Source organism: Acipenser ruthenus, unplaced genomic scaffold (assembly GCF_902713425.1).
Source record: "Acipenser ruthenus unplaced genomic scaffold, fAciRut3.2 maternal haplotype, whole genome shotgun sequence".
NCBI classification, from domain to species: Eukaryota; Metazoa; Chordata; class Actinopteri; order Acipenseriformes; family Acipenseridae; genus Acipenser; species Acipenser ruthenus.
The window spans coordinates 33,655-56,205 of NW_026708297.1; the positions used below are offsets into that span (position 1 = coordinate 33,655).

The 22,551-nt window shown below is 41.7% G+C and overlaps 1 protein-coding gene and 1 non-coding gene across 2 annotated transcripts; both read right to left on the minus strand.

Annotated features, from left to right (window-relative positions):
• Window positions 1–5,991: 5,991 nt before the first annotated feature.
• Window positions 5,992–6,063, minus strand: trnat-cgu (transfer RNA threonine (anticodon CGU)). The gene has a single exon. It is a non-coding gene; the product is annotated as a tRNA-Thr (tRNA).
• A 3,148-nt stretch (window positions 6,064–9,211) lies between these two features.
• On the minus strand, window positions 9,212–19,484 carry LOC131730545 (zinc finger protein OZF-like). Its single transcript, XM_059020681.1, has 2 exons — window positions 18,275–19,484; window positions 9,212–11,999 (listed from the first exon to the last, which is right to left on the minus strand). The coding sequence occupies exon 2, from the start codon at window positions 11,946–11,948 to the stop codon at window positions 10,743–10,745; it is 1,206 nt and encodes a 401-aa protein (XP_058876664.1). The 5' UTR covers window positions 11,949–11,999; window positions 18,275–19,484; the 3' UTR covers window positions 9,212–10,742.
• Window positions 19,485–22,551: the final 3,067 nt, after the last annotated feature.

The following is a 22,551-nucleotide window of genomic DNA, read 5'->3' on the forward strand; positions in this document are numbered from 1 at the left end:
TGAACAAACACACACACACACACACACACACACAAACACAGGGGTCAACAAGGCTGAACAAACACACACACACACACACACACACACACAAACACAGGGGTCAACAAGGCTGAACACACACACACACACACACACACACACACACAGGGGTCAACAAGGCTGAACACACACACACACATACACAGGGGTCAACAAGGCTGAACAAACACACACACACACACACACACACACACAAACACAGGGGTCAACAAGGCTGAACACACACACACACACACACACACACACACACACACAGGGGTCAACAAGGCTGAACACACACACACACACACACAGGGGTCAACAAGACTGAACACACACACACACACACACACACAGGGGTCAACAAGGCTGAACACACACACACACACACACACACACACACACACACACAGGGGTCAACAAGGCTGAACACACACACACACACACACAGGGGTCAACAAGACTGAACACACACACACACACACACACAGGGGTCAACAAGGCTGAACACACACACACACACACACAGGGATCAACAAGGCTGAACACACACATACACAGGGGTCAACAAGGCTGAACACACACACACACAGGGATCAACAAGGCTGAACACACACACACACACACACACACACAGGGGTCAACAAGGCTGAACACACACACAGGGATCAACAAGGCTGAACACACACACACACACACACACACACACAGGGGTCAACAAGGCTGAACACACACACACACACACACACACACACAGGGATCAACAAGGCTGAACACACACACACAGGGATCAACAAGGCTGAACACACACACACACACACACACACACACACACAGGGATCAACAAGGCTGAACACACACACACAGGGATCAACAAGGCTGAACACACACACACACACACACAGGGATCAACAAGGCTGAACACACACACACAGGGATCAACAAGGCTGAACGCACACACACACACACACACACACAGGGGTCAACAAGGCTGAACAGACACACACACACACACACAGGGATCAACAAGGCTGAACACACACACACACACACACAGGGGTCAACAAGGCTGAACACACACACACACACACACGGAACAACAAGGCTGAACACACACACACAGGGATCAACAAGGCTGAACACACACACACACACACACAGGGATCAACAAGGCTGAACACACACATACACACACACACACACAGGGGTCAACAAGGCTGAACACACACACACACACACACACACACAGGGGTCAACAAGGCTGAACACACACACACAGGGATCAACAAGGCTGAACACACACACACACACAGGGGTCAACAAGGCTGAACACACACACACACACACACACAGGGATCAACAAGGCTGAACACACACACACACACAGGGATCAACAAGGCTAAACACACACACACACACACACAGGGATCAACAAGGCTGAACACACACACACACACACACACACACAGGGATCAACAAGGCTGAACACACACACACAGGGATCAACAAGGCTGAACACACACACACACACACACACAGGGATCAACAAGGCTGAACACACACACACACACAGGGATAAACAAGGCTGAACACACACACACACACACACAGGGGTCAACAAGGCTGAACACACACACAGGGATCAACAAGGCTGAACACACACACACACACACACACACACACAGGGGTCAACAAGGCTGAACACACACACACACACACACACACACACAGGGATCAACAAGGCTGAACACACACACACAGGGATCAACAAGGCTGAACACACACACACACACACACACACACACACACACAGGGATCAACAAGGCTGAACACACACACACAGGGATCAACAAGGCTGAACACACACACACACACACACAGGGATCAACAAGGCTGAACACACACACACAGGGATCAACAAGGCTGAACGCACACACACACACACACACACACAGGGGTCAACAAGGCTGAACAGACACACACACACACACACAGGGATCAACAAGGCTGAACACACACACACACACACACAGGGGTCAACAAGGCTGAACACACACACACACACACACGGAACAACAAGGCTGAACACACACACACAGGGATCAACAAGGCTGAACACACACACACACACACACAGGGATCAACAAGGCTGAACACACACATACACACACACACACACAGGGGTCAACAAGGCTGAACACACACACACACACACACACACACAGGGGTCAACAAGGCTGAACACACACACACAGGGATCAACAAGGCTGAACACACACACACACACAGGGGTCAACAAGGCTGAACACACACACACACACACACACAGGGATCAACAAGGCTGAACACACACACACACACAGGGATCAACAAGGCTAAACACACACACACACACACACAGGGATCAACAAGGCTGAACACACACACACACACACACACACACAGGGATCAACAAGGCTGAACACACACACACAGGGATCAACAAGGCTGAACACACACACACACACACACACACAGGGGTCAACAAGGCAGAACACACACACACACACACACACAGGGGTCAACAAGGCTGAACACACACACACAGGGGTCAACAAGGCTGAACACACACACACACACACACACACACACACAGGGATCAACAAGGCTGAACACACACACACACACACAGGGATCAACAAGGCTGAACACACACACACACAGGGTTCAACAAGGCTGAACACACACACACACAGGGATCAACAAGGCTGAACACACACACACACACACACACACAGGGATCAACAAGGCTGAACACACACACACACACACACACAGGGGTCAACAAGGCTGAACACACACACACACACACACACACACACACACAGGGGTCAACAAGGCAGAACACACACACACAGGGGTCAACAAGGCTGAACACACACACACACACACACAGGGATCAACAAGGCTGAACACACACACACACAGGGATAAACAAGGCTGAACACACACACACACACACAGGGGTCAACAAGGCTGAACACACACACACACACACACACACACACACAGGGGTCAACAAGGCTGAACACACACACACACACACACAGGGATCAACAAGGCTGAATGAACACATACACACACACACACACACAGGGGTCAACAAGGCTGAACACACACACACACACACACACACACAGGTACTGACACACACACACACTTATGTGTTGCTAATTGGTAGATATGCATATTTCAACATTACAAAAGCCAATCAAATCGCAAGAAAGCTTAAAGCGGGCGGAGCTCATTTGCATACAAACTCTAGATTTAGCGGCCATTTAAATATTTAGCTAAATGTTCAATCTACCTAAGAGATTTAAGATGTATTTAAATATTTAGCTAACTGTTAAATGTTGTAACTAGATTTCTAAATGATATCTGAATGCACACATTTATAAAAAGCTGTATTTATTTTCTCCTCATTTCTGGCAGCCCATACTAACGGCGCTCGGAACTTTGGCATTTTTAAATCCTAACGGTCTCTGCTCAGCGGAGTGGAATGTTCAGGAGCCGGTTGCCTAGCAGCGTCTCCGCCTCCTTCTCTGCCCCGCCCCCTCTCTCCCTCTCTCGTTGCTCCAGCTAGGAGTTCACATTCAGCTTCCTTAGATTATATAGCGCCATTCTATACTAACTTTTACAAATGAGCTTATTGGAGGCTTCGTGTTTTTAAGATGGTTCAGGTGCAGTCCGGGCAGACTGACTGCAGCATCATTACAGTATACCGCACTGCGCTCGGCTTTGTGTGGAGGCTGATACACAAAATAATGAACGACTGGTAAAGAAATCACATGGATTGCTTTTTAATGCTAAATGTGTATCTGGTATTCTAAGTATTACCTACAATTAATTACTCAGCTATATTCATATTCAGAATGTGATACAGTATTAAGACAGGGTCCAGTATTAGAAATAAATAAACACGCTTTAAGAGAAACAGCAGTGATGTTTATTGCCCATTCCCATCCATTCTCTAGATGTTTCTACATTGTGGTTGCAATCCACAGGGACAAGGGACTCAGCAATGTTAAATAAAAAACTAGAGCCCACAATTAACCAATATAGAAAGGAAGGGGGGAGAAATGTATTGCCTGCGTGCAGCACCTTCCACTTTCCTCTATTAAATGTCATTTGCCATGTGTCTGCCCAGTTCTGAATGCTGTCGAGATCATTTTGAAGGACCTTTGCTGCTGCAACAGTGTTTGCCACTCCTCCTGTTTTAGTGTCACTTGTTATTGATTTATTTATATAAATGTGTGTTTTGTTGTTCAGCTCTTTATTATTATTTCTCATCTCGAGTGTGGTTTGATGGATTTGCTTCACTGGACCCCCCTAAACTACTTTCTCTCTTTCCTCTATGGAACTATACGAGCGAAACTCCCCCCCCCCCTGTTGCTTAGCAACCGCGTCTCCCGTTCCACGGCTCTGCTTGCCAGCGGCTCGCTGCTTGATCTCCCCGCCCTGCCAATCATCTCCTGCCTTTATAAATGCGGAGGAATATTGTGAGAGGGAGAGCCGGACTTGTGAAGGAGATTCCGCGCTGCAGACTGGAGCTGGAACGCGGAGAGACTTTATAACTTCGTGTCGCACACCAGGAAGGCTGTGTGTGACCGGGAGGGGATCATTTCCAACACGGGGTGCAGCGTGCTGGGGTTCCCCGGTCAGGGAGCCTCTTAGTTTATTGTTAACGTTGTGTGCTTTATTTGATAGCTGTGCCGCTCCTGCAGCAAGGAGTCCTCTGTGTTTATTTGTTATATTATATTTTATTCTGGCGTGCACGCAGCTGTTTTATATATTCATTTTAAATAGATTGGGGTGGAAATTGGTACCGTGTACTTTATAAATGTAATGTAGTTTGTAACGAGACCATTCAACTGCTGACGTTGTTGTCTACTTTGTATGTATCACAAAAGAACAGAATTGCTGAACTGGCTAATTAACTTTACTATAAGAAACTGATAGATCCAAGTACTTGATATAAACTGCAATCATATAATCTGTGGTAATTAGTTTAATTAACTTCACTATATGAAACTGATAGATTTAGAGTTTGTTTTATTGTATTATCCTTATATATATATATATATATATATAATCTACTAGACAGTTATTAGACTGTGAAGTGAAGGTGGCATTGTTATATGGTTTACATTATTGTTAATGTGCTTGAGATTTTTAAAACAATTACTAATAAAAACTTGTAAAGATTATTTTTGGTATATGATTGCTTGGTTTCTCCTGGATAAAAGAGTTTGTGTGGGAACCAACCACTCGACGTCCTTGTCCTCAATAAACACAAGGTGGCGTAGTCAAATTATTAACATAAATGTAGCTATATGTATATAAAGACCTGCTACACAAGAAACCAACCGTTTGCTAAACTATTTAAGGACCAAGCGTTTTTTTGGCTGTATTTGACTCTCTTCCTATAACAATGCACTAAACATCAATTTGTTACAGTCTCATCTTGGAATGGGTGTCCTTGTTTTCAGGACACTCTGGGGAACGTTATAGCTTCTCTTAAATAATCTGTCAAAGCCGTCTGGCAAGGCAAGCTGTGGCTTTCAATTTGAAATTTCAGTATGATGTGGTGTTGACACAATCTCGGTCCTTAAAGGGTTAAGAGCCAAACACACTGACCAATTGCGCCACAGGAATTTTCTGCGGGATACGAGGTAAAAAATCACGCGCCTTGACAGGTTGCATTCCTGAAACTGACAGCTCGGCACCGTTGGTTGTGCTTGATAGGAAATGGTGTTGTTGGAGTCGGGGTATAGCTCAGCGGTAGAGCATTTGACTGCTGATCAAGAGATCCCAGGTTCAAATCCGAATACCCCCTTTTTTATTTAAATTAAAATACAAGTTGCATTATAGAATTTTTCTTTTCAGCTGCAAAGGTACAAACAAGTAACAAATAGTGTTTTAAAGACAGCAACAAGGTACGGACGGGGATTGAACCCGTGATCTTCGGTTTACGAGACCGACGCCTTACCACTTGGCCACCGCACCCTTCATGACTGCAAATGAAATCGGAAGCTTGGACTCTATTGAGAAGGCTGCCCGGAAAGACAATCTGTCTCGAAACCAACCTTACAGTTAACAGCTGAATGCCAAGGATGGGCAAAATAGTCTCGGAAACACTTTAAATACAAAACATTGGTCTCCATATTTATTTAAAATACAAATAGAAAATAGGTTGCCAGACATGTATTTTAAATAGGAATGAGTAAATACTATTTTGCAAATAGTATTTTTTTAAAAACACTTGACACCATCATCTACCGGCTGTAGTATACACCCATTTTTTATTTATTGTTTTCATAATAATGAACTGAAAGTTTCAGTACTGCCTCAGTCCACAAGCCTGTCAGTAACCGTATTTTGATCCAAAAGAACTGGTACTTCTATAGCAATAATTACAATAGTTTTAGGCTGTCTTTGAAAATGAATTACTCTGGAGTTAAGAATCGTACATCTTTTACCAGAAACATTTTGATTTACATTAAATGGATTTCATATTAGAGTGAAGCTATGGTCGCATTGCTGAGTAAGGAATGACCATAAAACAAGGCACATGCTAATTCTGAGGACACACTCGTTTTAGGTGTTAACCCTATTATTTGCAGCAGCAGCGATGCAATTTTAAAGCTTTTCACCATTTTTCAACTTTTTATTTACTTAAAACAAAAATGCAGTTTCTGCTCAATTTGTAATAATGCAGTACTTGTTATATGATCCTGACACTAATCGTAATATAATCAGAGCCTTCTGAGGACACAGACGCCGTTACCCACAGTAACGGCGTACATCTTTTACCAGAAACATTTTGTTTTACAGCTTTCTTTGCCGCCCACTTTCTTCCAGTTTTCAGCACAGGTGCTGCCTCCCTTACGCATTTGTCGCGTGACTCTACTAATGTCATTTCCAGTCTGACCTTGGTGCACTTAAACTCCTCGGTTAGAGCGGATGCTGGTAGCTGCAGTATATAAATACATCAAAAAGATTATTTAAATAGAACAAAATAGAAAATAAATGAGTCTAAAGTTATAAAAACATGCCTTCCAGTTTCAATATCAAGAGAGGTTAACCAGTCAAATAACTAAGTCAATAAACTAACATTAAAAGTAACACATTTCAACACACATTTTCATAAGCACGCAGGCTCCCGTATGGTTACGTGCACGCAGGACTCATACACATTACATACAGTGACTGTGTTCAGCAGAGTCTGTTGTGTGGGTTGCAATGAAGATTCGGAAGCAGTTTCAATTGCCTTTAGTATTAAGTTGGAATCTAGAGTTACTTCACAACTAGATAAATTCCATCAATGTTTAAATGGTTCTGATATTCATAGTTGTTGTTTTCAAATGCACACAATATCATGAGATCAGTTAAAGTCTTATCTTGTTTCAGTTGTTCAAAGTCGAATTGTTTGTATTTTTAATCTTAGCAATGTGTTACATTGTATTGACTGTTTTTTCCTTCTGTTTCCATGTAGATATTTCCTATACAAATATGGTATTTTACTTGAAACCTAAAGTCTGTGATATAATACTTATTCTGGAGATGTGATCGTTGGAATGAAGTTGGTCTTCTCTAACACACAGAGCTGCAGTTGGTCTTCTCTGTAACACAGAGCTGCGGTTGGTCTTCTCTGTAACACAGAGCTGCGGTTGGTCTTCTCTGTAACACAGAGCTGCGGTTGGTCTTCTCTGTAACACAGAGCTGCGGTTGGTCTTCTCTGTAACACAGAGCTGCGGTTGGTCTTCTCTGTAACACAGAGCTGCGGTTGGTCTTCTCTGTAACACAGAGCTGCGGTTGGTCTTCTCTGTAACACAGAGCTGCGGTTGGTCTTCTCTGTAACACAGAGCTGCGGTTGGTCTTCTCTGTAACACAGAGCTGCGGTTGGTCTTCTCTGTAACACAGAGCTGCGGTTGGTCTTCTCTGTAACACAGAGCTGCGGTTGGTCTTCTCTGTAACACAGAGCTGCGGTTGGTCTTCTCTGTAACACAGAGCTGCGGTTGGTCTTCTCTGTAACACAGAGCTGCGGTTGGTCTTCTCTGTAACACAGAGCTGCGGTTGGTCTTCTCTGTAACAGAGCTGCAGTTGGTCTTCTCTGTAACACAGAGCTGCGGTTGGTCTTCTCTGTAACACAGAGCTGCGGTTGGTCTTCTCTGTAACACAGAGCTGCGGTTGGTCTTCTCTGTAACACAGAGCTGCGGTTGGTCTTCTCTGTAACACAGAGCTGCGGTTGGTCTTCTCTGTAACACAGAGCTGCGGTTGGTCTTCTCTGTAACACAGAGCTGCGGTTGGTCTTCTCTGTAACACAGAGCTGCGGTTGGTCTTCTCTGTAACACAGAGCTGCGGTTGGTCTTCTCTGTAACAGAGCTGCAGTTGGTCTTCTCTGTAACAGAGCTGCAGTTGGTCTTCTCTGTAACAGAGCCTCAGTTGGATGTGGAGTCGATATCTAGGGAGGATGTCTGCATTACAGTGCTTCGAATGGAGCCCCATTCAAATCAAAGATAAAGAAGCTCACGCTTGTTTTTATTTAAATATAGCGCCCAAGAGGAGTTTACTTTGGTGATCCAATCCCTTCCAGGTAAAACAGGAAGCGAATCCCTGACTGAAATCAGTCCTTGCATTGGCTTACAGTTTGAATGACGCTAACTTTTACACAGCAATGTGTGTCATTAACACAGGTAGCTCCCCCTCCACCATGCAGAGAGATAGAACAGGATTCGTAAGATGTAGAATGAAACTTCATTCTGTTCTAACTTTAGTTATATTGATCATAGAAGGAAAAACACGTTATACAACAATTAAAGTAAAACAATTTAAGAATTATTTTCACTTTAAACTTATTTAAATGCAATAAACCTTTCAATTTTATTGGGAAAACACACTTAAACAACTCTTAAACTTGCATGTGCAAGATTAGTAATTGAAATAATAAAACCAATTGATCAGTAAGTTTTACTTCTGTTACATTTCAATCTAATAGTTTTAGTAAATCTAAAACCCAGAGATTGTTAAAACAAGTTAATATTATACCCCCGTAAAGGCTTTTTTTTTCAATTCACTTTTAGATAAGGAAATTAGGAATTATATTCACATTAATGTTCAGTGTTTCATGATAATTCATTTCATGGGAGAGTGATGACAGCTCGTGTCCACCAGGTGTCACACTTCTTAAGAAAGTTGTGTATTTGCTTTCAGACAGTCTTAATTTAAAGATAAGAATCAGCTCTGTTTGTTTATACCAGACAGGCAGGGCAGCACAGCAGGGAATCTAAACTATTCTCCAATGGAAATCTTTACCACCCTGTTACTAATATCTAGTCCTTTGAAGTAGATCTAGAGAACGTTATGGGGAAGGAAGACAAACTTAATTAACATCCCAGCATCTGAAGTCTCAGTTTAAGATTTGAAATGTAATTTTACAAAGAACATTCAATTACAACTAGGAATTTCTCACACACCCTTTATATACAGAGACAATGGAAAACGCACAGGATCTCAAACTCAATGAAACTCTCTCTAAATAGCTAAGCTTGCCTTAATATGTACTGTAAGGTCATTCTAATGATAGCATACTAATAAAAAATACAAGCAAACAAGCCATATTTTACCCAAAGGGAATAAACAGCTAATGGTGATTCCACAAAAGCACCAGCTCTGTTACTGTCAAACAGTCTGAGGCAACTTCATCCTGCAGATTGTTTCGATCAATTATTCATAAACTTTACAAACTATGAATGTAGTAATAATGGTAATGTTGCAGCATGTAGGTTCTGCAGATTTTTAACACATGCAAAATGTTCAAATAGTTTGCTTGCAAACCTTTCATGTTTTACAGTATATTTATACAGCTCTACTACTGTGGGGACGTCATAATAATTGGATATACACATTTTTATTCAAATTCATTCAAAACCAACACAGCATTTGCTGCAGTGCAAGGTTTGCACCACTTGAAATAAAACACATAATTAAAAAGCACAACATTGCTTCACAGCTTGTGTTTGCACTGGTGCAATAGCTTAGAGGCCATTCTAGTTAGATGAAGCACACATTGCTGCCACACCCATGAAGATATTCTTAGTTTTCATTTATTTTAAACAATTCAATCCTTTATCTTATGCTGTACTCACCCACACTGGTACAGTAATGCCATTTGCAGCTCAAATACATCAAATTACATTAAAAATGATGTATGTTATTGGCAGCTTAATGTGTTGGGTTCATATCACACATATAAGTAGAATGACCCTGTAACTGTCTTAAATCCACAGCATGATGAGCGAGATTCATTTTTAATTCAGGGGCAGGAGTGGAGCTGAATCCCAGGGTTCTTCAGTTCATTCTGAAAGAATTATTATTATTTATTTCTTAGCAGACGCCCTTATCCAGGGCGACTTACAATTGTTACAAGATATCACATTTTTACATACAATTACCCATTTATACAGTTGGGTTTTTACTGGAGCAATCTAGGTAAAGTACCTTGCTCAAGGGTACAGCAGCAGTGTCCACCACCTGGGATTGAACCCACGACCCTCTGGTCAAGAGTCCAGCGCCCTAACCACTACTCCACACTGCAGAATGGGTCTGTCTCCTTGAGTTTGACACGCTCCCCTTCTCAGTGTCTCTGGATCATGCTGGCTCTCACTCCTGGGGACCCCCTTCATTTATTGCAGGGTGAGAGAGAGACAAGGAATCAGACAGCTCTCCACGCACTCAAACAAGCAGGGTGGAGAGGTGAGGGACTGGGAGGGAGGGAGGCTGGCTCCAGTGTGAATTCGCTGGTGTCTTTTTAGGTCTCCTAACTGACAGAAGCTCTTCTCACAGTCAGAACAGTGATACGGCTTCTCTCCAGTGTGAATTCGCAAGCGTGTTTTTAGGTTTCCTAACTGACTGAAGCTCTTCCCACAGTCAGCACAGTGATACGGCTTCCCTCCAGTGTGAATTCTCTGGTGTCTTTCTAGGGCTCCTAACCGACGGAAGCTCTTCTCACAGTCAGAGCACTGATACGGCTTCTCTCCAGTGTGAATTCGCAAGTGTGTTTTTAGGTTTCCTGACTCATTGAATCTCTCCCCACATTCAAAACAGTAATACGGCTTCTCTCCAGTGTGAATTCTCTGGTGTCTTTTTAGGTCTCCTAACTGACGAAAGCTCTTCTCACAGTCAGAACAGTGATACGGCTTCTCTCCAGTGTGAATTCGCAAGTGTGTTTTTAGGTTTCCTGACTCATTGAATCTCTCCCCACATTCAAAACAGTAATACGGCTTCTCTCCAGTGTGAATTCTCTGGTGTCTTTTTAGGTTTCCTAACTGACGGAAGCTCTTCCCACAGTCAGCACAGTGATATGGCTTCCCTCCAGTGTGAATTCTCTGGTGTATTTTTAGGTATCCTAATGAACTGAAGCTCTTCTCACATTCAGTACATTGCTGTGATATCTGTGGCTGGGATATGTTTTCTGAATCCTTAAACAAGTCAATAGATTCTTCTTCAATGTGGACAGGCTGCAGTTCAATCTTTTCTAATTTAATGTGGACAGGCTCCAGTTCAGTCTCTTCTTTCATGTGGACATGCTCCAGTTCAGTCTCTTCATCAATGTGGACAGGCTGCAGTTCAATCTTTTCTAATTTAATGTGGACAGGCTCCAGTTCAGTCTCTTCTTTCATGTGGACAGGCTCCAGTTCAGTCTCTTCTTTAATGTGGACAGGCTCCAGTTCAGTCTCTTCTTTAATGTGAACAGGCTCCAGTTCGGTCTCGTCTTTAATGTGGACAGGCTCCAGTTCGGTCTCTTCTTTAATGTGGACAGGCTCCAGTTCGGTCTCTTCTTTAATGTGGACAGGCTCCAGTTCAGTCTCTTCTTTAAAGTGGACAGGCATCTCCTGTTTAATGTAATCTTTTTCCTTGGCTTTCACCTGGATAAGACAGTCCTGGAAGCAGAAAATAACATTTAAGTGTTACAATCTGTTCTCTATTGGTGTGTTTACTCTTAGGACTTGGACCTGAACTGGCAGGTTTGATGAGATTGAAAGATTTGTATAATTGAGCCCCCAGTTTACACCTGAGCACAGAACTAGGCTGGCTTTGACCCGTATGCGCGCACATAGCCCCTGAACTGTATCAACCACTCCATGCTTGAAGACATTACCCCTCCCAGGACACAGAGGCAGAAGTGTTTAAATCAACAGCAAGCCTGTCATTTGAGTCACTTGTGTGTTTCTACTGCAAGGTGGTCATTCCGTGCCAATTAAGATTTCATTCTGTCATCAGAAATGGAGCGGAGCATTGAAAACATGCAAATCTGATGTTTCAAGAAACAGGTGTTATTGTCTTTATTTGCACATCAGTCTGACAATTCTTCTTGCATGGAAATGTAAACAGTAACTCCCATGTATTTTCTTGCCCATGACAAGTATTCCATGGACACAGAGAAAGCAGGCAGGTGGCAGAGCGTTCAGCTTCAGTGCCCCACAGGTGTGGAATGATCTGCCTCGATTTGGAAGGGAGGCACCATCTCCTGCTGCTTTTAACCCTTCTGCTCCGGTGAACATTCTACCTGTTTGAGGTCTGACTGACAGAACGTGACTTTCAGCTTGTGTATCAGAATCATTTTCACCAAATTGTTTGACGGGTGCGTACTACCGAAACCAAAGATACTGAAATGCTGCACCTCATAATAAAAGGTATTTCTAATGGCCTGGGGCTTTACTGACATGCATTTTGATTGGACAGTCATCTCTGATGTTTATCCTATGAATATTTAGTATGATTTCTGGTAAGCTTGTACTTGTGATCGCTGAATCTCCTGACAGAGAAAAAAAAGAAAAAAACAACAACTCACTCATCTAGCTTTCTGTCTATCGAACTTTACTTTTGTTTGGAGCCTTTGGAGATGTCAGTCATTTGGTAAGCAACCAATGGTTGTTTAAAAGGCTTAAAATGGGCGTCTACCATCACCATGACATCATTGTTCATATATGAACGATTTCTAGAGGCTCTTTTTTGGCACCAGTTAGGAGTGAATAGATTGTTTTCCAAATGGTTCATGTGGATACATCCAGCATTAACATTTTTGAAAATCCGGTATTGCACCTAATATAGCCTTGCAGTTAAATAACATTTCTCAAGAACAGTCAAGGATAGCCCTCCTAGTTTAGAGAGCGAGAGTCTCCTTTTCTTTATTCTGGGCTGGAAACCCTCCATAGACAATCTACCCCGCAGACAGATTGGCAGCATTTCCAGTTCAGCATCTTCTACTATTAATTATTATACTGATTATTGGTAACCTAAAACTTCTTCACATAATATAATGATTTACATGCAAATAAACATTTTCCCATCCAACAATATGATTTTTCAAGCAGGTAGGTAATTTATTTGTAAATTCCCGAGCAATACAATGTATTATTATATCACGATTTTAATGTCCATGTAACTGCTGTCAGCTACTTTTATACACGTCCAACTACTGAAACTTACAGAAATATTACAACAGCGCTTTCACCCTTTGCAGGAAATGAAATCATTGTGAGCACATTTTCAGAACTCAGTAACACGCTTATGTGTAGACATTATTCTTGAAAATGTTTCTTTGTAATGGCTTATCCCACAAGGTTGAGATTAAATGTTGGGGCTATTTACAAAAAGATACACATTAAACTACAGAACACAGTAAAACATTGCAATCCCAACACCTAAGGGAGCAGCGTCTTTGAAAACAGGAACAATTTATTAAATACCAGCAACAAAGTTAGTTCTGCCTGCTGCGGGCGTGTTGAATGCTTTGATTCAGATCAGCAGGCAGTATTCTGCAGTGCCAGTACCGTGCTGGGAAATCACAGAGGCATCAACTTACTGATGCTCAGATTTGCTATATTTTACTGTATTTGAATACTATTTCACTTTGACCCAGTTAATCACACATTCTTCATTTGTCAAAATTGTATGACAGTTTTGAGATATTAATGTTACTTGCAGATACATCACTGCAAAACATGTTTCTATGAGATAAACAAGGATGCACTCTTTGAACAAAAGCTGCTTAGTGTCTAAACACATATACCATAATAATATTAATAATCAGGGGTTCATAACAGAAAACTGCTACTGATGTTAAAGGGTACATAAGGACCTTTTTAATTTGATTGTGTTTCATGTTCCCATGTGTTGCTACAACTGTTTACGTAAGGTGTGTGTATGTATCCACATGAACCTCTTAGAACTACATTTCCCATCATCCTCCTGCTCACTGGTAAATCCATCTGAGTTACATATGTGAGCAGGAGGATGATGATGGGAAATGTAGTTCTGAGAGGTCCATGTAGGTACATGGGAAGCCATCTTGAGGCAGGGAATGCAATTTAAAAGTTTAAAAAAATGGTTGAAATGTAAAAAAAAAATAAACACACACCTTATGTAAAGAGTTGTAGCAACACATGGGAACACAATAAAATAAAAAGGTCCTTCTGTACCCTTTAAGCCAGACATGCAAAGTGAAATTCATGCAGTTTAATGTTAATTTGAAAATGCACAAAAAAAACTCAACTTATGTTGCTTCACTTAACTTTGTTAATTCTTCGCCACATCTGTTAAGGTATTTTCTGGATGCCATCAAGATTACAATTATTGCAGATGTGTTATTTTTAATAGGAGACTCATCTCTCTTTTCTTCTCCCCCCCTCTACTATAAAAATTACTTTATTTACAGCAGAAGTTTTATGGCAAAACATTCAGTGTTGATAAGAATGTAGTGACAGTCATGAAGTGCCGCAGTAATGCTGCTGCTATATTTTAGTCTCAGTGGTTTCACTCCTTTAGCATAAAACAAGGCAGGCGGAAAGTCTATCAATGAAGATGCACCCTCAAAATGAGACTGAGCCAGCTGTGAGGTGGAGAAAGGGGAGATGATGGGAGAATGAAGCGAGATGACAGTGTAACTAATGAAAATAAAATAGGACTTGCCACTTTTACCAGCTCACACTGCTTACTCGGGAAATAAAAATAAATCAATCACCTATTGTTTCTTCCAGCGTAAGCCAAACTACACTTGAATTATTTTTATTTGGCCTTACTTGTTGTATTTATGACAAAAATGAACAGGTATTGTTTACGTGTTGCATTTACTTCAGAAAATGAATACAAAGAATAACAAAGTATTATACTGTGTGCTGGACAGCAATTTATACATTTGTTTTACAACAGTCACACAAAAATAACACTTTGCATTTGTACAAGTGAAAACAATGCTGCAGAAAAAACATCTATAATGTGACATGAACTTGTATAGCCACTTGCTGTCTAGCATTGCGTATCATAACCTCCACCTGTACTGTACAGTAGAAAAGAAACAGTCTGGCAATGTGAACTACAACAGCGGCCGTTCCATTCTTATTGTAAGCTCACACTGCTTCAAAATGCAGCACAGCTTCAACTGTTCACTTCATCAAAAACAAAGAGATGTCATGAAAATATCTGCTTACAAAATTCAGTCAAACTTGAATTAGTTACTAAACAAGACGGCACAGTAATCAATTACAGCTTCAAAATGCTGCCGAATACACACGCACCCAATGAGACTGAGCAAGATACACAATTACAAATAATAAGAATTTAAACCATCAGTGTTATTTAGGATTCAACCTATTTTTTTTTTTAAGTATCAGAATAATATTCAACTCACAGTTCATCGTTGGATTTAATGTAACATCAAGTCTGTTCTGCACACAATGCGCTATCCTATTGTTGTCTTCAAATATAAAAAAAAAATCCAAAACACGGCTCTTTAGAGACTTCTTTAATGCAGGGTGATCACACGATACACAGCACTGGGAAAATGAGTGTCTCAGTGTTCTTGCATCATGAGAAAGCGCGCCTGAGCAAACATTAAATTCTGTGCTGGATGAAATTCAATCATGTATATGGGTGTACATTATCGGCTAAGATAACACACACTGCAGATAGCCGATTGTGTGTGTTTTTATTCCCTCTTATCGGTGCCATGCAGACAGGCTCCCGATTATCAGAGCACTCCTATTATTAAATAAAAACATGTAAACTGGCACAGAAATAAGAAATAAAAGCTTCTTGAAGTGCGTCCTGAATGGTTATAATAATGTGATGCAAAGTGAAACGCAAGTGCTTTGAATGAAGTGACTGAACTAACACGATGAGACTGCAGTTTAAACGTACGTGTATTTGGGCGATCTTAAATCAATGAAAACTATAGAACATTTCAAAGTAGCCCTTGTGTGTAGGGTACACGTGCTTTCAGCACATTGCCACTATCACAGTCATTTTAACTAGTGGCACTGCACAGTGCTGGACATTTTAATAAGGAGGAGCGTTAACATGAACAGAAAAATGTAAGACCAGCAGATGACAGAAAACACTTTAATCCCCATTAAGATGAGCGACATGGTTGTTTGGTCTTGAGATCTGTTTATATGGTCTCATGACAATGTGCTCTGATGCCCTTCAGTGATTTCAATTCATATTTAGCTTGTGCATGATAAGACATGGGATTACTCTGCAATCTCATCAAGCTTACTACCAGTCACGTCCAGAACTGTCACGTCCATGACGCTAATCTCGGCACTTACTATTAAGAAAGGAGGTCAACAATTGTATTCCAGAACATACATTTTAAAAAGTTAGCTTTGCAGAGAAAGTTTGAACAAAATATAATGTAGTATACAACTTTTATAGAAACCAAAAAAATGTGATGGCTGTGACATTTGGTTTTATTTAAACACCATTATTTTGAATCACTAAAATATTATTAATAACTTGGTATTATATTCCCATAGAGTCAAAATGTGACTTATTTACAAATGTGTGACTAAAACATGTATCCTACCATTGATATCTAAAGTGTATGGAAGGCAGACTTCTGAAAATGTTGCTTTTTTAACAGTAATTTTAAATGCCTGTAAAGTAAAGGCACAAGCAGAACAATAATAATACAGCCTGCATTGATATAAACCCTTTAGCACAAATACAGGGAGAGATGTTTTTGACAAATGCAACTTTTTTTTTTCATGGCCATGGCACTTTTTCATGGAATTGTCCTTATAATGTTTTTACTGATTAAAAACAAGGCTAATTGTTTAGAATGTTACTGCAATTACTGATTTGAGGACACCTCTGTGTACAGAGCAATAACTTGCATAGTATTGATTTGAGGCACCTCTGTGTGCAGAGCAATTACTTGCATAGTATTGATTTGAGGCACCTCTGTGTGCAGAGCAATAACTTGCATAGTATTGATTTGAGGCACCTCTGTGTGCAGAGCAATAACTTGCATAGTATTGATTTGAGGCACCTCTGTGTGCAGAGCAATAACTTGCATGGTATTGAATTGAGGCACCTCTGTGTGTACAGCAATAACTTGCATAGTATTGATTTGAGGGCACCTCTGTGTGCAGAGCAATAACTTGCATAGTATTGATTTGAGGCACCTCTGTGTGTACAGCAATAAACTTAAACAGTTCACTTAAACAGTTGCAAATGAGTCATGGAAAAGAGATCTACTGAAAAATGAATTTAAAAGCAAGTGAACTGCCCTTTTTAATCTGTGAAAATAACAGATTAATTGTACTGTAACGCGCATTCTTTTGCTAAACTCTTAGCCTTTCAGATACGTTTCTTTCTGTGATATTAAGCAACAATGTCACGATAATAAACAAAGCATTGCACACAATTACAATCCTGCCCAGAAACACACTGACTGCTCTGACACACTCAGTTACAATGAGACAATACAAGGAACACATTGAGTGCTCCGACACACTCGGTTACAATGAGACAATACAAGGAACACATTGAGTGCTCCGACACACTCAGTTACAATGAGACAATACAAGGAACACATTGAGTGCTCCGACACACTCAGTTACAATGAGACAATACAAGGAACACATTGACTGCTCTGACACACTCAGTTACAATGAGACAATACAAGGAACACACTGACTGCTCTGACACACTCAGTTACAATGAGACAATACAAGGAACACACTGACTGCTCTGACACACTCAGTTACAATGAGACAATACAAGGAACACACTGACTGCTCTGACACACTCAGTTACAATGAGACAACACAAGGAACACACTGACTGCTCCGACACACTCAGTTACAATGAGACAATATAGAGCCAGTATGAAGCTGATTGAAGTTGAATGAATAGAGAGAGAGACGCTTACTTCAGGTATTGTCAGTGGGATGTGCAGCACGGCTCTAGTGCTCCAGTCACTCGCTCTGACCGTCTCCTCAGTGAATGTGTCCTTTCTTCTCTTCAGATCTGAAAATGTGTTTGTTTAGTTCAAGGAGAACAGAGAATGTTTTTACATGTGCTTTAGTTCACTTTCACAGATTTATACTGTACTATGAGATTACAGGAATACAGTTTAAGATACTGTGAAAGAAGCTGTTCAAGGGGAGGGGGCAATTTCACCCCCCAGGTGATCAAGGAAGTGCAACACTGTCTGAAAGCAAGGCTTATAAACCCGTATTGTAACCTTGTGTAGTACCAGATATCCTGCATCAAAATAAAAACATGTTTGTTTCCCCTAGCAATATTAAAAACCCTGTGTGACGTTCCACAGCACAAGTTTTAAATTATTATTATTTGTTTATTTAGCAGACGCCTTTATCCAAGGTGACTTAGAGACTCGGGTGTGTGAACTATGCATCAGCTGCAGAGTCACTTACAATTACGTCTCACCTGAAAGACGGAGCACAAGGAGGTTAAGTGACTTGCTCAGGGTCACACAATAAGTCAGTGGCTGAGGTAGAATTTGAACCGGGGACCTCCTGTTTGCAAGCCCTTTTCTTTAACCACTGGACCACACAGCCTCCTAATTGAGGTCTCCCTCAATATTTTAAATGATACCTGCAGAATAACACTAGTAAAGGCAACACAGATACACCTCATTGAAAGAATGTTTAAAAATGATTTCAAACTCATTAAGAAGGACAGAAAGCCGGTTTCCATGTGTGTTTATGCAAGTGTGAAAATGGCAGTCACTGTATGAACGTTTTGGAAAGCGCTGCTTTTACAATCATTTGATACTGAAAATATATTTGATCTCGTTTATAAAAAAAACTTCCCCGATTGCTAGCTTCTAAGTTCCACGCGGTCTCACGAATAGAAAAAAAAAACAAAACAAAACATGCACGACAAAAATAGCCAGACCGCCAAAGACAATATTTACTCGCTAGATGTTTTCAACACGAGTTCATTTTGACTGGAAACCCGCCACTCGAGCAGCACTGAGCCCGCGGCACGGAGACTGCAACTGAGAGATATGAATAAAAACAAACACGCCGCTTCACAAATACAACACACACACACACAAAAACAACGCGCTCCTACCACACTACAACCCGGACCTTTCAAAATAATACAATATAACAGCGCTCTGTAGTTTATAAACACATTGTAGAGCTCCATGCAGACTCTCTCACCTCCTCTCTGCTCTCCCTCAGTGTCTGAACGGATAAAACAACGCGCTCCTACCACACTACAACCCGGACCTTTCAAAATAATACAATATAACAGCGCTCTGTAGTTTATAAACACATTGTAGAGCTCCATGCAGACTCTCTCACCTCCTCTCTGCTCTCCCTCAGTGTCTGAACGGATAAAACAACGCGCTCCTACCACACTACAACCCGGACCTTTCAAAATAATACAATATAACAGCGCTCTGTAGTTTATAAACACATTGTAGAGCTCCATGCAGACTCTCTCACCTCCTCTCTGCTCTCCCTCAGTGTCTGAACGGATAAAACAACGCGCTCCTACCACACTACAACCCGGACCTTTCAAAATAATACAATATAACAGCGCTCTGTAGTTTATAAACACATTGTAGAGCTCCATGCAGACTCTCTCACCTCCTCTCTGCTCTCCCTCAGTGTCTGAACGGATAAAACAACGCGCTCCTACCACACTACAACCCGGACCTTTCAAAATAATACAATATAACAGCGCTCTGTAGTTTATAAACACATTGTAGAGCTCCATGCAGACTCTCTCACCTCCTCTCTGCTCTCCCTCAGTGTCTGAACGGATAAAACAACGCGCTCCTACCACACTACAACCCGGACCTTTCAAAATAATACAATATAACAGCGCTCTGTAGTTTATAAACACATTGTAGAGCTCCATGCAGACTCTCTCACCTCCTCTCTGCTCTCCCTCAGTGTCTGAACGGATAAAACAACGCGCTCCTACCACACTACAACCCGGACCTTTCAAAATAATACAATATAACAGCGCTCTGTAGTTTATAAACACATTGTAGAGCTCCATGCAGACTCTCTCACCTCCTCTCTGCTCTCCCTCAGTGTCTGAACGGATAAAACAACGCGCTCCTACCACACTACAACCCGGACCTTTCAAAATAATACAATATAACAGCGCTCTGTAGTTTATAAACACATTGTAGAGCTCCATGCAGACTCTCTCACCTCCTCTCTGCTCTCCCTCAGTGTCTGAACGGATAAAACAACGCGCTCCTACCACACTACAACCCGGACCTTTCAAAATAATACAATATAACAGCGCTCTGTAGTTTATAAACACATTGTAGAGCTCCATGCAGACTCTCTCACCTCCTCTCTGCTCTCCCTCAGTGTCTGAACGGATAAAACAACGCGCTCCTACCACACTACAACCCGGACCTTTCAAAATAATACAATATAACAGCGCTCTGTAGTTTATAAACACATTGTAGAGCTCCATGCAGACTCTCTCACCTCCTCTCTGCTCTCCCTCAGTGTCTGAACGGATAAAACAACGCGCTCCTACCACACTACAACCCGGACCTTTCAAAATAATACAATATAACAGCGCTCTGTAGTTTATAAACACATTGTAGAGCTCCATGCAGACTCTCTCACCTCCTCTCTGCTCTCCCTCAGTGTCTGAACGGATAAAACAACGCGCTCCTACCACACTACAACCCGGACCTTTCAAAATAATACAATATAACAGCGCTCTGTAGTTTATAAACACATTGTAGAGCTCCATGCAGACTCTCTCACCTCCTCTCTGCTCTCCCTCAGTGTCTGAACGGATAAAACAACGCGCTCCTACCACACTACAACCCGGACCTTTCAAAATAATACAATATAACAGCGCTCTGTAGTTTATAAACACATTGTAGAGCTCCATGCAGACTCTCTCACCTCCTCTCTGCTCTCCCTCAGTGTCTGAACGGATAAAACAACGCGCTCCTACCACACTACAACCCGGACCTTTCAAAATAATACAATATAACAGCGCTCTGTAGTTTATAAACACATTGTAGAGCTCCATGCAGACTCTCTCACCTCCTCTCTGCTCTCCCTCAGTGTCTGAACGGATAAAACAACGCGCTCCTACCACACTACAACCCGGACCTTTCAAAATAATACAATATAACAGCGCTCTGTAGTTTATAAACACATTGTAGAGCTCCATGCAGACTCTCTCACCTCCTCTCTGCTCTCCCTCAGTGTCTGAACGGATAAAACAACGCGCTCCTACCACACTACAACCCGGACCTTTCAAAATAATACAATATAACAGCGCTCTGTAGTTTATAAACACATTGTAGAGCTCCATGCAGACTCTCTCACCTCCTCTCTGCTCTCCCTCAGTGTCTGAACGGATAAAACAACGCGCTCCTACCACACTACAACCCGGACCTTTCAAAATAATACAATATAACAGCGCTCTGTAGTTTATAAACACATTGTAGAGCTCCATGCAGACTCTCTCACCTCCTCTCTGCTCTCCCTCAGTGTCTGAACGGATAAAACAACGCGCTCCTACCACACTACAACCCGGACCTTTCAAAATAATACAATATAACAGCGCTCTGTAGTTTATAAACACATTGTAGAGCTCCATGCAGACTCTCTCACCTCCTCTCTGCTCTCCCTCAGTGTCTGAACGGATAAAACAACGCGCTCCTACCACACTACAACCCGGACCTTTCAAAATAATACAATATAACAGCGCTCTGTAGTTTATAAACACATTGTAGAGCTCCATGCAGACTCTCTCACCTCCTCTCTGCTCTCCCTCAGTGTCTGAACGGATAAAACAACGCGCTCCTACCACACTACAACCCGGACCTTTCAAAATAATACAATATAACAGCGCTCTGTAGTTTATAAACACATTGTAGAGCTCCATGCAGACTCTCTCACCTCCTCTCTGCTCTCCCTCAGTGTCTGAACGGATAAAACAACGCGCTCCTACCACACTACAACCCGGACCTTTCAAAATAATACAATATAACAGCGCTCTGTAGTTTATAAACACATTGTAGAGCTCCATGCAGACTCTCTCACCTCCTCTCTGCTCTCCCTCAGTGTCTGAACGGATAAAACAACGCGCTCCTACCACACTACAACCCGGACCTTTCAAAATAATACAATATAACAGCGCTCTGTAGTTTATAAACACATTGTAGAGCTCCATGCA